The sequence below is a fragment of the Phlebotomus papatasi genome, chromosome 2 (assembly GCF_024763615.1).
Source record: "Phlebotomus papatasi isolate M1 chromosome 2, Ppap_2.1, whole genome shotgun sequence".
Classification (NCBI taxonomy): domain Eukaryota; kingdom Metazoa; phylum Arthropoda; class Insecta; order Diptera; family Psychodidae; genus Phlebotomus; species Phlebotomus papatasi.
The window spans coordinates 74,651,617-74,666,991 of NC_077223.1; the positions used below are offsets into that span (position 1 = coordinate 74,651,617).

A 15,375-nucleotide genomic window follows, 5' to 3' on the forward strand; every position below is an offset into this window, starting at 1 on the left:
CGAAATAATTTTTTCTAAGAGTGTAGTAGGCAATTTATATCAAATTCATTCGATCCGTTTTCACTTAAGCCGGAGCTCCCTGTACATTTTAGTTGGAGAATTAAGGGGTTACATGGGTCTCTCAGGTCAAAAAATAGGCCTTTTTTCTGATAAAAATTTATTGTGTCGAAAATATTTTAGAAATTTCAACTTTTGGGATATGAAAGAGTAACTTTAGAACAAAATTAAAAAAAAAAAATAGAAAAATTTTGAACATTCGACCGTTGGTAGCTGATTTTCGGAACCATTCCTCGAAAAACCAATCTTGCGGGGTAGGCAAGATTTCTCCCAGTAGGTTCATCTGAAATCAAAAAACCGAATACACTCTGTTAAATGATTAGTTGGACCAGTAGATGAACGAAGGATTTTTGAAAAAAAAAAAAAATTGGTAAAAGTTTTTGTAAAAAGGTACCAATTGTACCATATTTTTCAACACATTTTGTATTGTAAAAATGGTTCTGATTAAAGGAAGTACAAATTCTTCGTTCAAACACTAGATAATACATCTAAAAACAAGTACGCAAAATTTCAGAAAGATTGGTTCAGTAGACTCTGAGTAATCTTGACGACCGCATTGTAAAACCGTGTTTTGAGAAAAACGCGTTTAAAGTTTTACAATAATATGCCCGCGCGGGCGGAACGCATAACTAAAACTGCTGTACCTCCGAGAGTTTTACTCCGATTGACTTGAAATTTTCAGAAAATATTTTTCAAATGTTATACTATAAAATAAAAAAAATTAAAAACAAATGATTTTTTGACCTGAGAGACCCATGTAACCCCTTAAACTACACTTTTGTTTTGAACCTAGTTAATATCGTTTTGGTTAGGTCTTGAATACCGCACCTAATCCTATACCTTTATAATTTTAAAAATACATTTATCAAAGGCAAAAAATAGAGGGGTCGCGGAATATTCAGTATTGATATCTTAAAACATTTAGAAGGTATTGTGGTTCGTAAAATTTCGCCAAAATATGATTAAGAAATTTTATATTATTGCACTCTCATTGAGAACGAGCAAAAGAATTGTCATATATAGAACGTGTAGAAAATCCATTTGTTTAACACAGAAGATCTCTTTGCATGATACAATTTGCATATCATGAATTAAATTCACTCGACATTTTTTTCTTCTTTCTCCCAAGCATAATTGTTGTAACACACATGGATTTTTTTTAATATTCTTGCTAAGTCAAACAATAATACCATGTGGAGGGTTGTTGGAAAAAGAAATCTAGCATGAGAGAAGAAGAATAATATTAAAAAAAAAGTTCTGTGTATTTGACCTCTTGAAATATTCACGTGAATTTTTAATTAGAAACTTTAATAATTACTCATATGAAAGCCCACAGAGCAAAAAGAATGAATGAATGAATGGTGTTGGCAAGCATACAACACAAAAAATTTAAAATATTTCATACATATGTGCTTTTGATTGTGATATGGCAGAGTTTTAAAGCATTTTCCCTATTTTTCTGTATTTCTCTTTTGCAGGGAATATTTCTACGACGAGGACAAGGATCTTCCTATTGAAAAGTCAAACATGAAGCGTGACGCGGGCTCAGATGGTGAAGGACCAAACAAGAAGATTCGTAAGAATGATGAAGTGATTCGCTTGTTGATTCCCAGCAAGGTAAGTGCTGTTATGCAGTCATTTTCAGGTACACTACATTTATTGGAGGAAGATATTGCTAAAAATTATGACTTTGTTTGTTTGGACAGATCGCAGGGGCAATCATTGGCAAAGGTGGCCAAAACATCCAAAAGCTCCGTGCACAGGTATAAAAACGCAAATATTATTTTGAGCTTTTTTTCTTAATTCTATATTTTGCAAAAAAAAAAAAAAGAAACCAATGAATTCGGTATAAAATAGGAGTATTTCTTTCCTGCAAAAATGTCCTTCAATTTAACAAAAACAAGATATCGCTTACTGACCTTTAAAAAAAAAATAAAAGGAGTTCTGTATAAAAGTGACATATAAAGCCCATTTATTGAGAGTCCATTTTGGAGAGAGGATAAAACAGGATCCTTTTGTTGTCTTTCAAAGAAATCTTGTAATTGTCCTAGGACTATTTCTGATTTTTTTCTCAATTGTTCTCATGTTATTTTAATTTTAAAATCTTATTTCTAAATGCAGATTTTTTATTGTTTCTTTTTTTCTTAATATTTTTATGATATTTTTTTTAGGATTAAAATCAAATATTTAGTTTTTGTTTTTTTTTCTTATTATTTTCTAAGCTATATGATTTATTTTTCTTTTGTTTTCTTTAAATTTAATTATTACAATTTGTGATATTTTTATGAAGCAATACACTTAATGTATGAAATTTCTCATTTGCCCTCATATTATGCCCGCCCCTGCCCGTCACTCGCTGCGCTCTTCAACATGTTGTGTGCGATGCCCAAATCTCATCTTCTGACTATCGTCGCCTTGGCCCACGTCCACACGTCCAACCAAATGGGTTCCTGGGATTCTTGTGCGTCTATCTGCTGCAAAAAAAATGACAATGTTGATTGAAAAAAAAATAATAATTCAACATGACCAAAAAACAAAACAATATCGCAAACCAAATAACCACAAAATATGCCATAAAAACAAAAATTAAAATAACTAATTTCTAATGCAAAAAAAAACAAAACCAAAATTAAACAAAAACTGTGTTCATGGAAAATTTTCAAACTCTATTCTTTGTTTTTTTTTTAACAATGAAAAAAAAAAACATCGATAATATTTTTGTGATTCGTGCCCAATTTGTCCATATGAAATATTTGTTTATTCATTGCATATATATCTGTGGCCAATTGACAAACAATAACCAAAAAAAAATAATGAATTCGGAAATATACACAAAAAATTAATCTGTCATCGACCTCTCTACATCTCCGAACATATTTACAATAACACTGCCGTGAACACAAAATAATTGCTGGATCCTGCGATATTGTTAACCAACCCGACCACCATTGCCTGTCTGACCGAAAAAAAAACAAATTTGAACCCGTCGGAAATGCAAAAACAATCGACCCGCCCGAATGCCCTGCCCATATGACGTCTATGTGACCCAAAAATACCTGATATATGACGTCTCTGCCACCACCAAAAATTGACCACAAACACACCACCATCCAAATGCAGTATAAAGCCACTGTGTCTGTCGACGATTGCCAAGGTCCCGAACGGTAAACACTCTAAATATCTCTCTTTATTTTATTACCTATGTCTTTACCTGACATTATTATTATATTTTTACCACCTATATATTTACTTTAATATGCTATGTCTATGCCCCTACCCCCAACCCATAGTTAAAGAATATAAAAGAAATCCTTCCATCTCAGCAATGAAAAAAAAGTGCCAAATTTTTTCCTCAAAGAGAAAAAGAAGAGAGGTTGTAATAAGCTTGTATGAGCTTATGGGAGTTGTGATTCTTTCATCGAAATCGGTTTGTGTCCAGATTTGCAAGAAATTTCGTCGATTGGATCAGCAAGTGTGCTAACTGTATTTGTTTTGTGTCTACATTCTCTGCAACACAGCTGTGCGTGTTTTACTACGAATGCAGACACAAAGCAAATATACTAAGCATACCTTACTGATCCAATCGATGACTTATTTAAAGAAAAAATGAATGAAATCTATTTAATCCGGTTTTCAAAAATATTCTGGTCGGTAGGGGAAATGCCCATACTTCGTACGATCACAAGCTTCGTAATAACTAATATTTCCTATGCTTCTCAATAAATATGACTCTGCAATGTATTTTAAAAACTGGTAGTTTTCCCTAGTTTTTAGAATATGGGTGCGAGGAGTCACATTTAGTGAAAAACATAGGAAAAATTCAGTCATTACGAAGCTTGGGATCGTATGAACCATGGGCACTTTCCTCGATATTAAGCTTGATAAATTTCAAAGAAAGAAATCTTTTTTTTTTAATCTGGCAACACTATATTTTGTACAGGAGCAAGGTAACATATTTCAAACACAAAGATATATATTTTGAACGAAAGATGTAAGCGCAATGTTTCAGGCATGAGTCAAGGGCCAAAAAGACTCAGGCTCATGCTCGAGAATATTTAGCCTGTAAAGTTTGGCAGTTGAGGATTAAGTAAAAAAATATGCAAAGGACCTCTAATCGATGATCCTAAGCCTTCAGTGTATGACAATTATGGTAAATTTCCTTACTGAAGAATTCTACAGGCTATTCTCGAAAATTAACCTGAATATATTCAGGCCCTAACGTGCTGTACACCTAAGACCAGGGGCCCATCAAGCTTAATAAAAAGTGAAGCTATTTTTCATTTTCCCTTGTAAAATTGTTAAAGATATTGCACCGCGACTTAAACAAATTTCCTCGTAGTTTTTGTATTATTTCGGCGAACATTATGAAATATGTATTTTTAGATAGTTTTTAGTGCACGATTTCAAAATATATCAGACTGATAAGTCAATTCTCTTTAGGAAAATACTTGCCATTAGTCTTCAGTGCTTCTATGCAAAAACGTATGGAAAAATGAAATGTCGAGAGGCCCCTGCCTACGACTTAATACGAGAGCCGGCTTAATGTAATTATAATCAAAATAAAGATTAGATTATATCGACGACTCAGAATATAAGTCGAACAACTCTATTTTTTTTTTATAAAAATGGGTTTATTCGCTTTTTTTATACTTTTTATACCCTCTACCTTCCCTATATTATTATATTTGAAGGATAATAATTTTCAAAGTTATAGAGATTTTAAATTTCAAAGATCCTATCACTGTGCGACAGGTTGTGGGTGTTTCTGACGAGAGTGCCAAAACTTGTTAGAGGGTCATTTAAGGGTCAGTGACAATTCACAAAGAATTTAAGAAATATTTTTCTGTGTAGAGTTGTGTGAAGGGTATTTAGCGATGTTACACGAATTTAAACGAGCTCATGCCTGCTACGTACGGCCAGATTTATATGAACACTTTGGGGATATTAGCGTAAGAAAAGTGTAATTTTTACGTTATTAGAAATATTAAAAAGAAAATTGCTCTTTTTTCCGCTAGGTTTCTAATCTAGTAGCAAATTATTTCTAGTTCGAAAGCCTTTGAGTACACAAAATTTCAATGTACGTTATCTCGAACACAGTTGTTCAGACGTATACGTTAAGTAGCGTATTTAGATCAGTAACTGCGCTAAGAACTTTTCCTTTGTCGTAGACGACTATGCAGCGATTATCGTTTGCAATAAAAAGAGATGCAGATTAAATTCATTTTTATAAGGGTTGCTGATCTAAGCGACCTTTCCAATCTGGAAAATTATTTTCGAAATCAGGAATGCTTAAAACATCTACCCTGTGAATATTAGATCGTTCGAAGTTGCTTAACTGGACAGCAGCATCACAATAGCCGTTATGAAAGAATCACAGCTAGAAAATCCTAATCAGCACCTGTACAGTTTTATTGCTCCAATATCACCATAAAGAGATCATGCAATACTTAAGAGAAAAGTGAAAACAGAGTAGAAAAAATATATCGTCAGAATGGTGTTTTTAACTAAATTCTTATGTACAATGTCGTTGGAAGCTTTCACCTGATATGGGGTAGTTATATTTTTTTATGATTATACCCAAAAGCATACACCAAAGAAAAAAAAGTATATATTGTAAAAGCTACCTGGGAAAATGTTATGGTATGCTATAAAAGAAAAAAATGACTAGAGAGAAAACTGCCAGAATCCAATGGGCATGTGGAAAAAAATGGAAAATATTAAACTATTTCGTACGGTGACTTGCCCCTATAGTGCAAATTTCCAAGTCAAACCCAGAAAATTTATCCTCTGTATGTTGCTGAATCTCTCTTGTTGAAATTTCTATATGTCCCACAGTGTCAAATCCAATTGTTACAAGTGTTTGCTGAGAGAAGTCTTTCTGTAATGCAATTGACCTCATAGATTTTTTTTGTGACTGTTCTGTTAGCTCTCGTTCGTTGTCTTTGAGTTTCCCATCCATATAAGTGTTACTTTTTTTTTGTTCCTCGCTGGATAGACAAACCCAAGGAGTGACTGATACCATTTTCAGAAGATACATATTCCCTCCTCCTGAAGGAACACCAAAATAAGAGACAGCTTCAGAATTAAAATGAACGAGATTTCATTAAAAAAGTTTTTCGTGTTTGGATGTAGAATCTCATTTTACATGAAAATATTTTGTGTTAAATGGAAAATGTTATTTAAAAAGTTACAAAATCGTAAAAGAAAGTGGACTAGGTAACTCTAATTGTAGAATATTATACCCTTGAAATTTTGTTCTAAAACTGCTAGAATTCTTATTCGAATATTTATATTCTTTTTATTAAATATGACTATAACCTGTTGATCTTGTGTCTAAGTGCACTTCAAGATTATAAACAAAATATGACACCTAAAAGTTCTAGTAGTTTGAACTGTACGAATGTTTTTTTACACTAAAACTTTTATTGTGAACCGATTTTTATTTCAAAACTGCTAGAATTCTCGTTCGTATATCTTTATTAAATATTACTATAACCTGTTGTTCTTGGATCTAATAAGTGCACTTCAAGATTAAAGACAAAATATAAAAGCTAAAATTCTAGTAGTTTGAACTGCTCGAATTTTTTTACATTAATACTTTTATTGAGAACAGTGAAGGAGTGAACTAAAAATCCCTGCTGGTCTCAAAAAATAACCAAATGTAATGAATTCTAGCAGTTAAAAATGTGGGTCCAATATTTAAATGACATTCCTATACAGGACAGTGTTTCTAGGTATTCTATTAGTTAAAGTATAAGAAAATCAGGGGTGACATGACAACTTATTTTCGATACTATCGACTGTCGATTCTGAAAATTTTAAATGATAGCTGCACTTCCTGTAACTAATATAGATGTTTATTAATAGTCTCATTCTTTGAAGAATGTTGCAATGAATGGCCCAACATTCCGTAAAATGTCGATATTCACTTAATCTAACAGATATAGATTTATCGATACTATCGATTCGATAGTGTCGAAAAGTTATCATTCCACCCCAGATTCCACTTATTTTGAATAGTTCGAATTTGTACTTTAATCCAGTATTTTGCCAATAATTGTCAACAATCAATCTACTAAATACATTTTTCTCAGAATTCTAGCAGTTTAAAAAGAAGTGCAATAAAATTCAAATAACAAGTTTTTATTGATATTTTAATTTATTTGACGACAGTGAGAACAGAACTTATTTTTCCTAGCGTAAACACGAGATTTAATTACAAGTGCTAGAAAAATGTTTCTAGTAGTTTCGATTTTAAGTAGTTTTTCTATAAATTTAAATTTAATCAACATTAATACATTTTTTATAGCTTCAAAAAGAAAAAAATACAATATTAAGTGTCAGAACTAAGATTCTAGCAGTTTTATTCTTAACATTAACTCTAGAATTCGTAGTTCTAACAATTAAAAGATCTATGTGAGTTAATTTTTGTTTAGTAAAACATGGATTACTAACACAGGGAAAGTTCTAGAGGGCTATCTAAACTGCTAGAATTACAATTTTTATCAAAAATATAAACTCAAGTGATTTAAATTTTTACATTCAATTCAAGCATTTTATTTAACTAATATGAGATTCTACATTCGTACATTGAAAATTGTTTCTTCCCACGTAGGATTGTTTTCTTTTTTTCAATGATTCCAAACTTAAACATGTCTTGCTTGAAAGATTTTTTTTACAACAAAGTGTATTACACAAAAAGAAATATTTAATACAAAAAATAATGTCATTTGTGTACAGATACCATTTGCCCTCTAACATGAAGATCAATATCATCACCTTAAAAATTTCTACATGGGATTGTGGCTTATTTTATTTTAAACTAAAAATTCAATTTAAACAATTTTCAAGCTAAATTTGGGAAATATGGTTGTGTAAAATTTTGGAGAGTATAAGAGATAAATGTATTTTAAAACACATTAAATATCCCCTAAAACATTGCTATGCTGTATACACTTGTATGTGGGAATTTTAATACAATATTCACTCACAAAATGTATTTTAGTTGGGTGAAAATGTTGCAAAAGTTTCTCCACAACTTGTTGATAATACTCATGATACACACTTTCTGGTTATTGCACAGAAAGTCATATTTATATGTGTGATTTTTTTTTTTTTTTTTTTTGGATAGAAAAATTTATTTTATTTTCCATTTTAAAATGTGAAAAGTTTCTAAGCATTGTAGAATTAATAACAAAAGTATATGAGAAACTTTTGCTGCTCGAAATTCATCTGCAAATAAATTGGAAAATAAAGAAGAACATTATAAAAATGCAACAATAACTACCGATAAATCTTCCCAAAAACATTTGTGCGGAAGTAGTGGGAAAATTGATTATCTAACATACAGCTTTATTATGGTTGATGGGAAATATAAAAAAAAATCATGTAATTCCTTAATGTATTCATAATATTATGTATTTTCGACAATCTTTACACCTTGTCCCTCTCACCAGGCAATCTCTAATTTAATTTTTCTATCACACCCTGACATGCAGTAATTTATATATCACGAAAAAATTACTCTCACTTGCAAGTTTGTTTTTCCCTTCATCTTTTTTTTTCTTTCTCTGTATTGGATTTTCCTTTATAAAATATATTGTTGTTTATCTTGAGGAAGAATGAGACATGAAAATTGATGGTAATATGAAGAATATATCTCTTTTTTGAATCCCTTTTTTCGTGTGATTTTGTGTCCCAAAAAAATATGAAGCAACACCAAAATAAAAAAAAGTGAGAGACAAAAACAAGAAAATGAAGAAAAATTCTTATGAGAATTTAAAATGTCAGTGTCATTTTTTGTTCTCATCTCACACCCTCAATATTTTTCTTCCATTCACTTCTAATTCAATTAATAGAGCTAATGCAAAAATTGTGTTTGTTTGGTGTCAAAGAGACTTTAAATGATGAATTATAATTTTATTCCACATGAAAGAATAACAAAACAAAAAAAAAACACCACAAAACTCATCACTAAAACAAATTATACTATCACATCACTTCTCAAAATTGACCCTTTTACTACCCCTTTTGAAATTATAAAGAATAATTTACAAAAAATAGAGATTGTTTTAATACACGTTGCTTTTTTTCGGTGTGTATACTGTAATTTTGACTAATTGGTTATTTGTTTTTCCTTCCAGTACGGTACTCATTTCATCTGACATGGAGTCTGTGTGTAACATTTTGGCGGAAATGCTGAAAAATTTCGAAGAGGTGAGTGACAATGGATCCAAAAGTTACATTATATTGCGTAAACAATTTTAGCATAAAACAATGAAAAATATTCCTTTTTGTTAATATTTCCTTTGCCTTCCTTAATGATTTAAAATTGGGATAATTTTAAAGTGTGACTAAAAAATAATTAGAATCTATTAAATCCAGTTTTTCATGCTTATAATCTAAAGTTTTGTAGAATTCCCAGTTTTGAAAAATACTTAAATCCATGACTGAAAGCCTCTGCACACTAAAGAAATTTATGTCCATATATGTGGTTATTGAAGACATTTTGACAGTTTTTCCTACACAGGCGTAAATATTTTCCTTCAATGTGCCAAATATTGATGAAAACATCTTAAAGTGAATAAGGGTTATTAAAGGCATCTACTCAGAAAAAAAATGTCTTGTCAAACGAACAAATGGATTTTGTTGAAATTTTGTCAAAAGGATGTTATTTACCAATTTGACAAACCTTGTTCTTACATTTTATATGGAAAAACATCCTATTGACAAACTTAAGATCCAGTTAGCCGCCGATTTGATAAAACTTTTTCATATTCCGTATAGAAGAACATCCTTTTTGCAAACTTGTCTTGTTAATTTGAAAAAACATTTTTGAGAAATTATCTTCAAAATGGAGCATTTTGAAGTACAGTAAACTATCGCTAATTCGGCTCTTTCAACATCGGGTTACTTTTTAATTTGGGCAGCAGGTAAATTTGAAAAAAAATTGTTAACATTTTTCAAGTTCGATTATGATTATCGAATGAAGCAAAAATGCTCAAATTTGCCATGCTTTGTCTCTGTTATGATGTGATTTTGCATTATTGAGGGGTTTCTATAAAATTTACCACAAATATGAGTATGTAAACTCAATATGTGTATGCAGATGAATAAAAAATCGTTACATTTCAAAAAATTTGTCGCCCGAATTTCTCTCTAATTCGTATGACATTTCGGTCCGAAATGTCCGAATTTGAGAAAGTCTACTGTAAATTTTTTTCTTTCGACTAAGAAGTTCACGTCAATATTTGACATATTGACAAAAATTTCCCTAATGTAGGGGAATGTAGGCAGGGTTCGCACGTGTGCGCTTTCGAACGATGCGAATATTCTCTTTGTTTGCAAAGAGTTGGTTCCTCATTTCTTAGCCATAAGTTACGTATTTATAAACCCTCATCTTCATTGTAAAAATAGGCAGCCAAGTCCTTCTTTCTTAAGTTCTAGGATCACAAATAGAAAATTGGACCAAAATTGGTAATTTTGATGGCGCACATTTCATTTGATTTCTCACAGTTAAACTCATTTCTAAAAAAAGTCACTTACACAGTGGGTGAAGAGTATACTTGAGATGATATTTACGTAATAATTTTTTGCATCGGAAGGAAATTATTTTCACGGTGGCGGAAAATTCGCAATTACTACACTGTGTGTGGTTTCAAACACTGAATGTGTGAGCGTTCGCACATCCATCAGGCAACTCCCGCTTGAAAATCATAACCTCTACAATGTTCCAGCGATTCCAGCAGACCGGATGATTAATTTTTTAGGGTTGCCACATTTGAAATTTTGACAATTTAGTCGATTTTTCGATATTCATTTGGAAGAAAAAACAGTACTACAGAAAATGTGAAAAAAAGTGTTTTTGAAGATCTTCTTTTAGTACAGTGATAGTTTCCGCAGGTTGACGGGGATACAGTATAACAAACGGAAAATAATTTTTAATTGTGGATAAAATTTATTTCGAGAAAAAAAGATATGAGGAACCCGAACCCCCATCGTGTGAACGCTGCCCCCGTGGGCAAGAATCGTACGAATCGTCATATTTTTTCATTTTCCTGTCCAGAAAAAACCAACAATTCTGTGATAGTGAACTGGGCATGTATGCATAGAAACCTAAAAGATCAGAGAACTTTTTGGTGTAGTGAAATTCATTGCTTATTTTACACTTTAGTCAGAAAAAAATCCGGAATATGAAGCACGAAAAAATGTGCGAAGGCTGTCTACATCCCCCTATAGACAGCATTAGGGGAAAGTAGGGGACCTTTGGACTGGTGCACTTTTGAAATTGGACTTTTTCCTTCTATTTTTAAATGGAACTAGAGACTCATATGTAATTTGGTTCACAATTAATTTGTGGAGCTAAACTATGGTCAGGTCCAGTTCAATTTAAAAATATGAGAAAAAAGTCCAATTTCAAAAGTGCCCCGCTTACCCCTACACAAAAAAAAATATTTTATGAAATTGTTTGTGAAAGTTTGTGTGCTTACGAAATTCTCGTAAATCATATAACCTACAAAAACGTTCGTAAAAGTTTGTACTTTTTCCCAAACACTGTTCGTAACATGATCACTTGAGAAGCATTTTTTGTTCATCTAACAAAACTTTACAAAGAAATGTCCAAATTTTACGAACAAATGTTTGTTAAAGAATTAAAAGTGCATGTCAAGTGATCATGTTACGAACAATGTTTGTGAAAAAATGTGTAAATTTTACGAACTTTTTCGTGTATTTTACAATTTACAAACATTTCGTAAGTACTCAATAGGTATTCACAAATATTTACAAACAATTTTTAGAGCTATTTTTTCTGTGTAGATACAGTGCAGATACAGTGTATGAATCAATCAATCGAACGAATCATGTTAATCGGTTTACATTGAGTTTAAATTGGGACATGATACATTAAGCAAAAAATTATATATCGGTTAAGAAATGGTTTTTTTACCTCATAGCCAGCTTAAACCGGTTCAATCTTGTTAAGAATTTTAAGACCTTTCAAATGAATCCAAACTCATTCCGATTGATTGGGAAATGCGCTTTTCAGAGTGGATAATTCTTGGTCTTGATAAAAATACGAGACACATCTTCGAAATATCAAAAAATGTTGATTTTAGAAAGGCAAAGAAAGGGTGAAAGAAAGGTGAAGTTCATCGGGTTACGGCTGCGTCCCCTGAACATTCCAAGTCTCTACCTCTAATCAAATCAAACCATTAAATACAAGTAATTCAGGAAAACAGGTTCCTTACCGAAAATTTAAAGTTTGTTCTCGGCTTTAAAGCTCTGAATTTTGTTTTTTTTTTAGGTTACTTTCAATAAAATTACACATTAAGTTTGTGAACATTGTGTTATACATTGTGTTTTGTGTAAAATTGAACTTGACAACAATAATCATAAATTTCAATTAATCAAATTCCTAATTTCAATGAGATCCAAATTGATAAGGTGAACGAAAACCCAATCGTCTTATTTAGCTTAGAGATCAGTTTGAAATTTGAGGTTATGCTGCACATAACCTATATTTTGAATAGAAAAAACATCGATATTCTCTTAAGCAATTATGTTCATTCATCAAATACATCGTAGATGTGGATACGGTAGATCTGATCGAGGAAGACCATCCTTAAGTGCTATATATTTAATGAAAAAAAAATAATGAATAGAAGTATCGGGCAAAGTCACTTGCGCATCAGAATATAACCTTTAAAATTTTATAATCTATTATATTAAAAAAATCTACAGAAAAATAGACCAATTTTATTATAATTCTATCTACGTAGAAGATAAATTGCAAATTTCTCTGTAGACAACAAAAATAATCGCTAAGCATGTTATAAACATGCTACTTATAGTTCAAAAGTCTCGTTCAATTTTAGAATATTATTTCTCGTTTAAATAAGCCTACAAAAAAAACGTCGATAGAAAGAGATGTAACCTAAATTCCATTTGGAATACCTTCCTTAGATATTTATCTCAATTTTATTGCGCTAAATGACTTTGGGGATTTGAAGTTAGGTGCATAATGTAACCTCACAAAATCAATGGAATATTTAAAAAATTTATAGACTACATATACTGTTCCATGGGAAATAGGCAGATTGTCTCTTTAGTACTTTTTTTTCTTTTGAGTGTGCCTTCTTCTCGTGGGAGGTAATGAAATGGAAATTGAACGACATTTTAAGTGTAGATTGTAAAATTCTCATTGAATATTAGGATGGGTAATTTATATTTAAATTTTTGATGAAGATACCAACTATTAGTGTATGAAGTTGAGGGTGAAAGAGAATGATGATGAGGAAGAATGAGGATAAAGAAGAAAGTTTTGTACTAAAAAAAAAGTTGGTTTGAGAATAGAATTTCATAAGAATTATGTCGAATTTATAGAGGTGTTCTCTGTTATTTTTCTCTATCCAACATGTTTTTTTTTCGAGTATGTGGAGAAATATTTTTTTTTCGGGGGATGGGGATAGGTGGAAAAGACCTACTCCCACTCCTACTGAAAAAAAACAGAGTGTGGCTGCATGTCGAGAAAATTACTAGTTGCCTGTTTTATACATCAGAGTCCACCCCAAACCTAAAGTTCCTGTCGACAATTTCCAAACCACAATACATTGTGCTATAGTTTTTATTGGAAAACCACCTCCTATACTTACTCACGTATCGATTGTGTTTGATGTTGTTTTTCTATGGACATTTGCTGTTGAATTCTTCATTTTTTTTATCCATGAGGATTTTCCTCGCTTTTATCTGTATACCACCCCTTAAGTCCATCCCATCGACACACATTACTGAGGGTCCTTCAGAAGGATTTCTCGTCAATTAAATATCTACCTAAAGTGTCAGACACTTGAGAATTGGAAGTTCTATGTGGGTTCTATATAGAGATATCATACAAAAAGATTTAGAAAGGGACATTTAGATAAAAATTTAATAATCAATAATGATAATTTGGTATTTGGGATCTAATGCTAGAAGAGAATGTAGAAGTATGTTTCAGTTTATTAGGATATCTTAGTCTAAAGTTTTTAAATTTAATTACTACAGTTATTTTTAAGCAGAAAATTGTTGGCCATATCAAGACCTTAAATTTCTTTCAATTACGAATAAAATCGGTTCAGTAGAATCAAAGTTATAACCATTTATACACAAAAAATTGCAAAAATTCGTCAGTTAAATCAGCATTTGTCGTAACTTCTTTTTTGACAACTTTTCAGGGAATGAAATTCACAGTTCAGCTTTCGATTTATTAAAAATGATCCCTGAATGCGATACTTTTGAATCAAAATAAAGAAAGCAGGACTAATAAACTGTAAGTTGACTCGAGAAAATATTTTTAAAATAATTTTTAAGAGCTGAAATATTGAAATATATGTCAGAAGAAACACAGTAGGGGAGACTGGGGCGAAAAGTCACAAAATGGATATTTTATTGTTTTTTTTACGAGCTATCCGAGCGCCTCAGAAATTTCTAATCAGCGCAGTTTTATAGGAAATTTACCGCTCTACTACTTTTTGAAAGTCATTTACCTCTATTTTGTAAGGAAATAGGGTCGAATGAACACCACTTCGACGGGAAACCCCTATTGACACTTGTCAAAATATTGAAATATATTTAATTTATCTAATAAAATGTAAGAAATATGACATTTTTCATGAATCTACTTTTTTCGATAAGGATAAGTGTTCAAATTTTGTATTCCAAATGGTACAGAGTAGGGTATCAATAGGTCCTGACACGAGTTCTTTAACCCTCTAACGGTGTTTTCTTTAATATGTGAAAAAAAGTTCTAAAACAATGTTTTCTAGGATAATTATGATCCAATAAAGTCGAAAAAACCATCCATTCTTCATAATCCTTTTTAGTTTACGCGCTAGGTGAGAAAATATAAATTTTTTTGAAACTCATTTTGCTTCTAAAACTCACATTTTTAGTTTTATCAAATTTTTTAAATAAAATATAAAAAGTAGAATGACATATCTTTCAGTAAAAAATAAATTTATTTTAGTCAGATAACTTTAAATCGGTATTTTTATGGAAATTGGAAATGAGTTTTTTTGCACTAATATTTTTTGTTGCTTTTTCTCTGACCTGTCACACAAAACTGGGAATAGCAACAAAACGAAGAATCAAAATGAGTTCAAACTCTCAAGATATGTTTATAAGACTATTACCAAGGACACTATGGCACTTTTAATTAAATAAAACCTTTATTGTCGCTGTAAATGTGATTTTTGTGAAGACCGCCTGGAGGCGGTCTTACCCGTTAGAGGGTTAAAGTGTCAATAGATGTTCCTTTCACCTTACATTTATAGAGCCGTT

The 15,375-nt window shown here is 31.3% G+C and overlaps 1 protein-coding gene across 2 annotated transcripts in view; it reads left to right on the top strand.

Moving 5' to 3' along the window:
• Positions 1-15,375, top strand: part of LOC129804341 (heterogeneous nuclear ribonucleoprotein K) — a 110,500-nt gene that overhangs the window by 49,908 nt on the left and 45,217 nt on the right. For both annotated transcript variants that reach the window (XM_055851556.1, XM_055851555.1), the window contains exons 3-6: positions 1,536-1,674; positions 1,764-1,820; positions 3,178-3,221; positions 9,201-9,273. In XM_055851556.1, the coding sequence (XP_055707531.1) occupies positions 1,536-1,674; positions 1,764-1,820; positions 3,178-3,221; positions 9,201-9,273 (313 nt within the window). The remainder of the gene's footprint in view (positions 1-1,535; positions 1,675-1,763; positions 1,821-3,177; positions 3,222-9,200; positions 9,274-15,375) is intronic.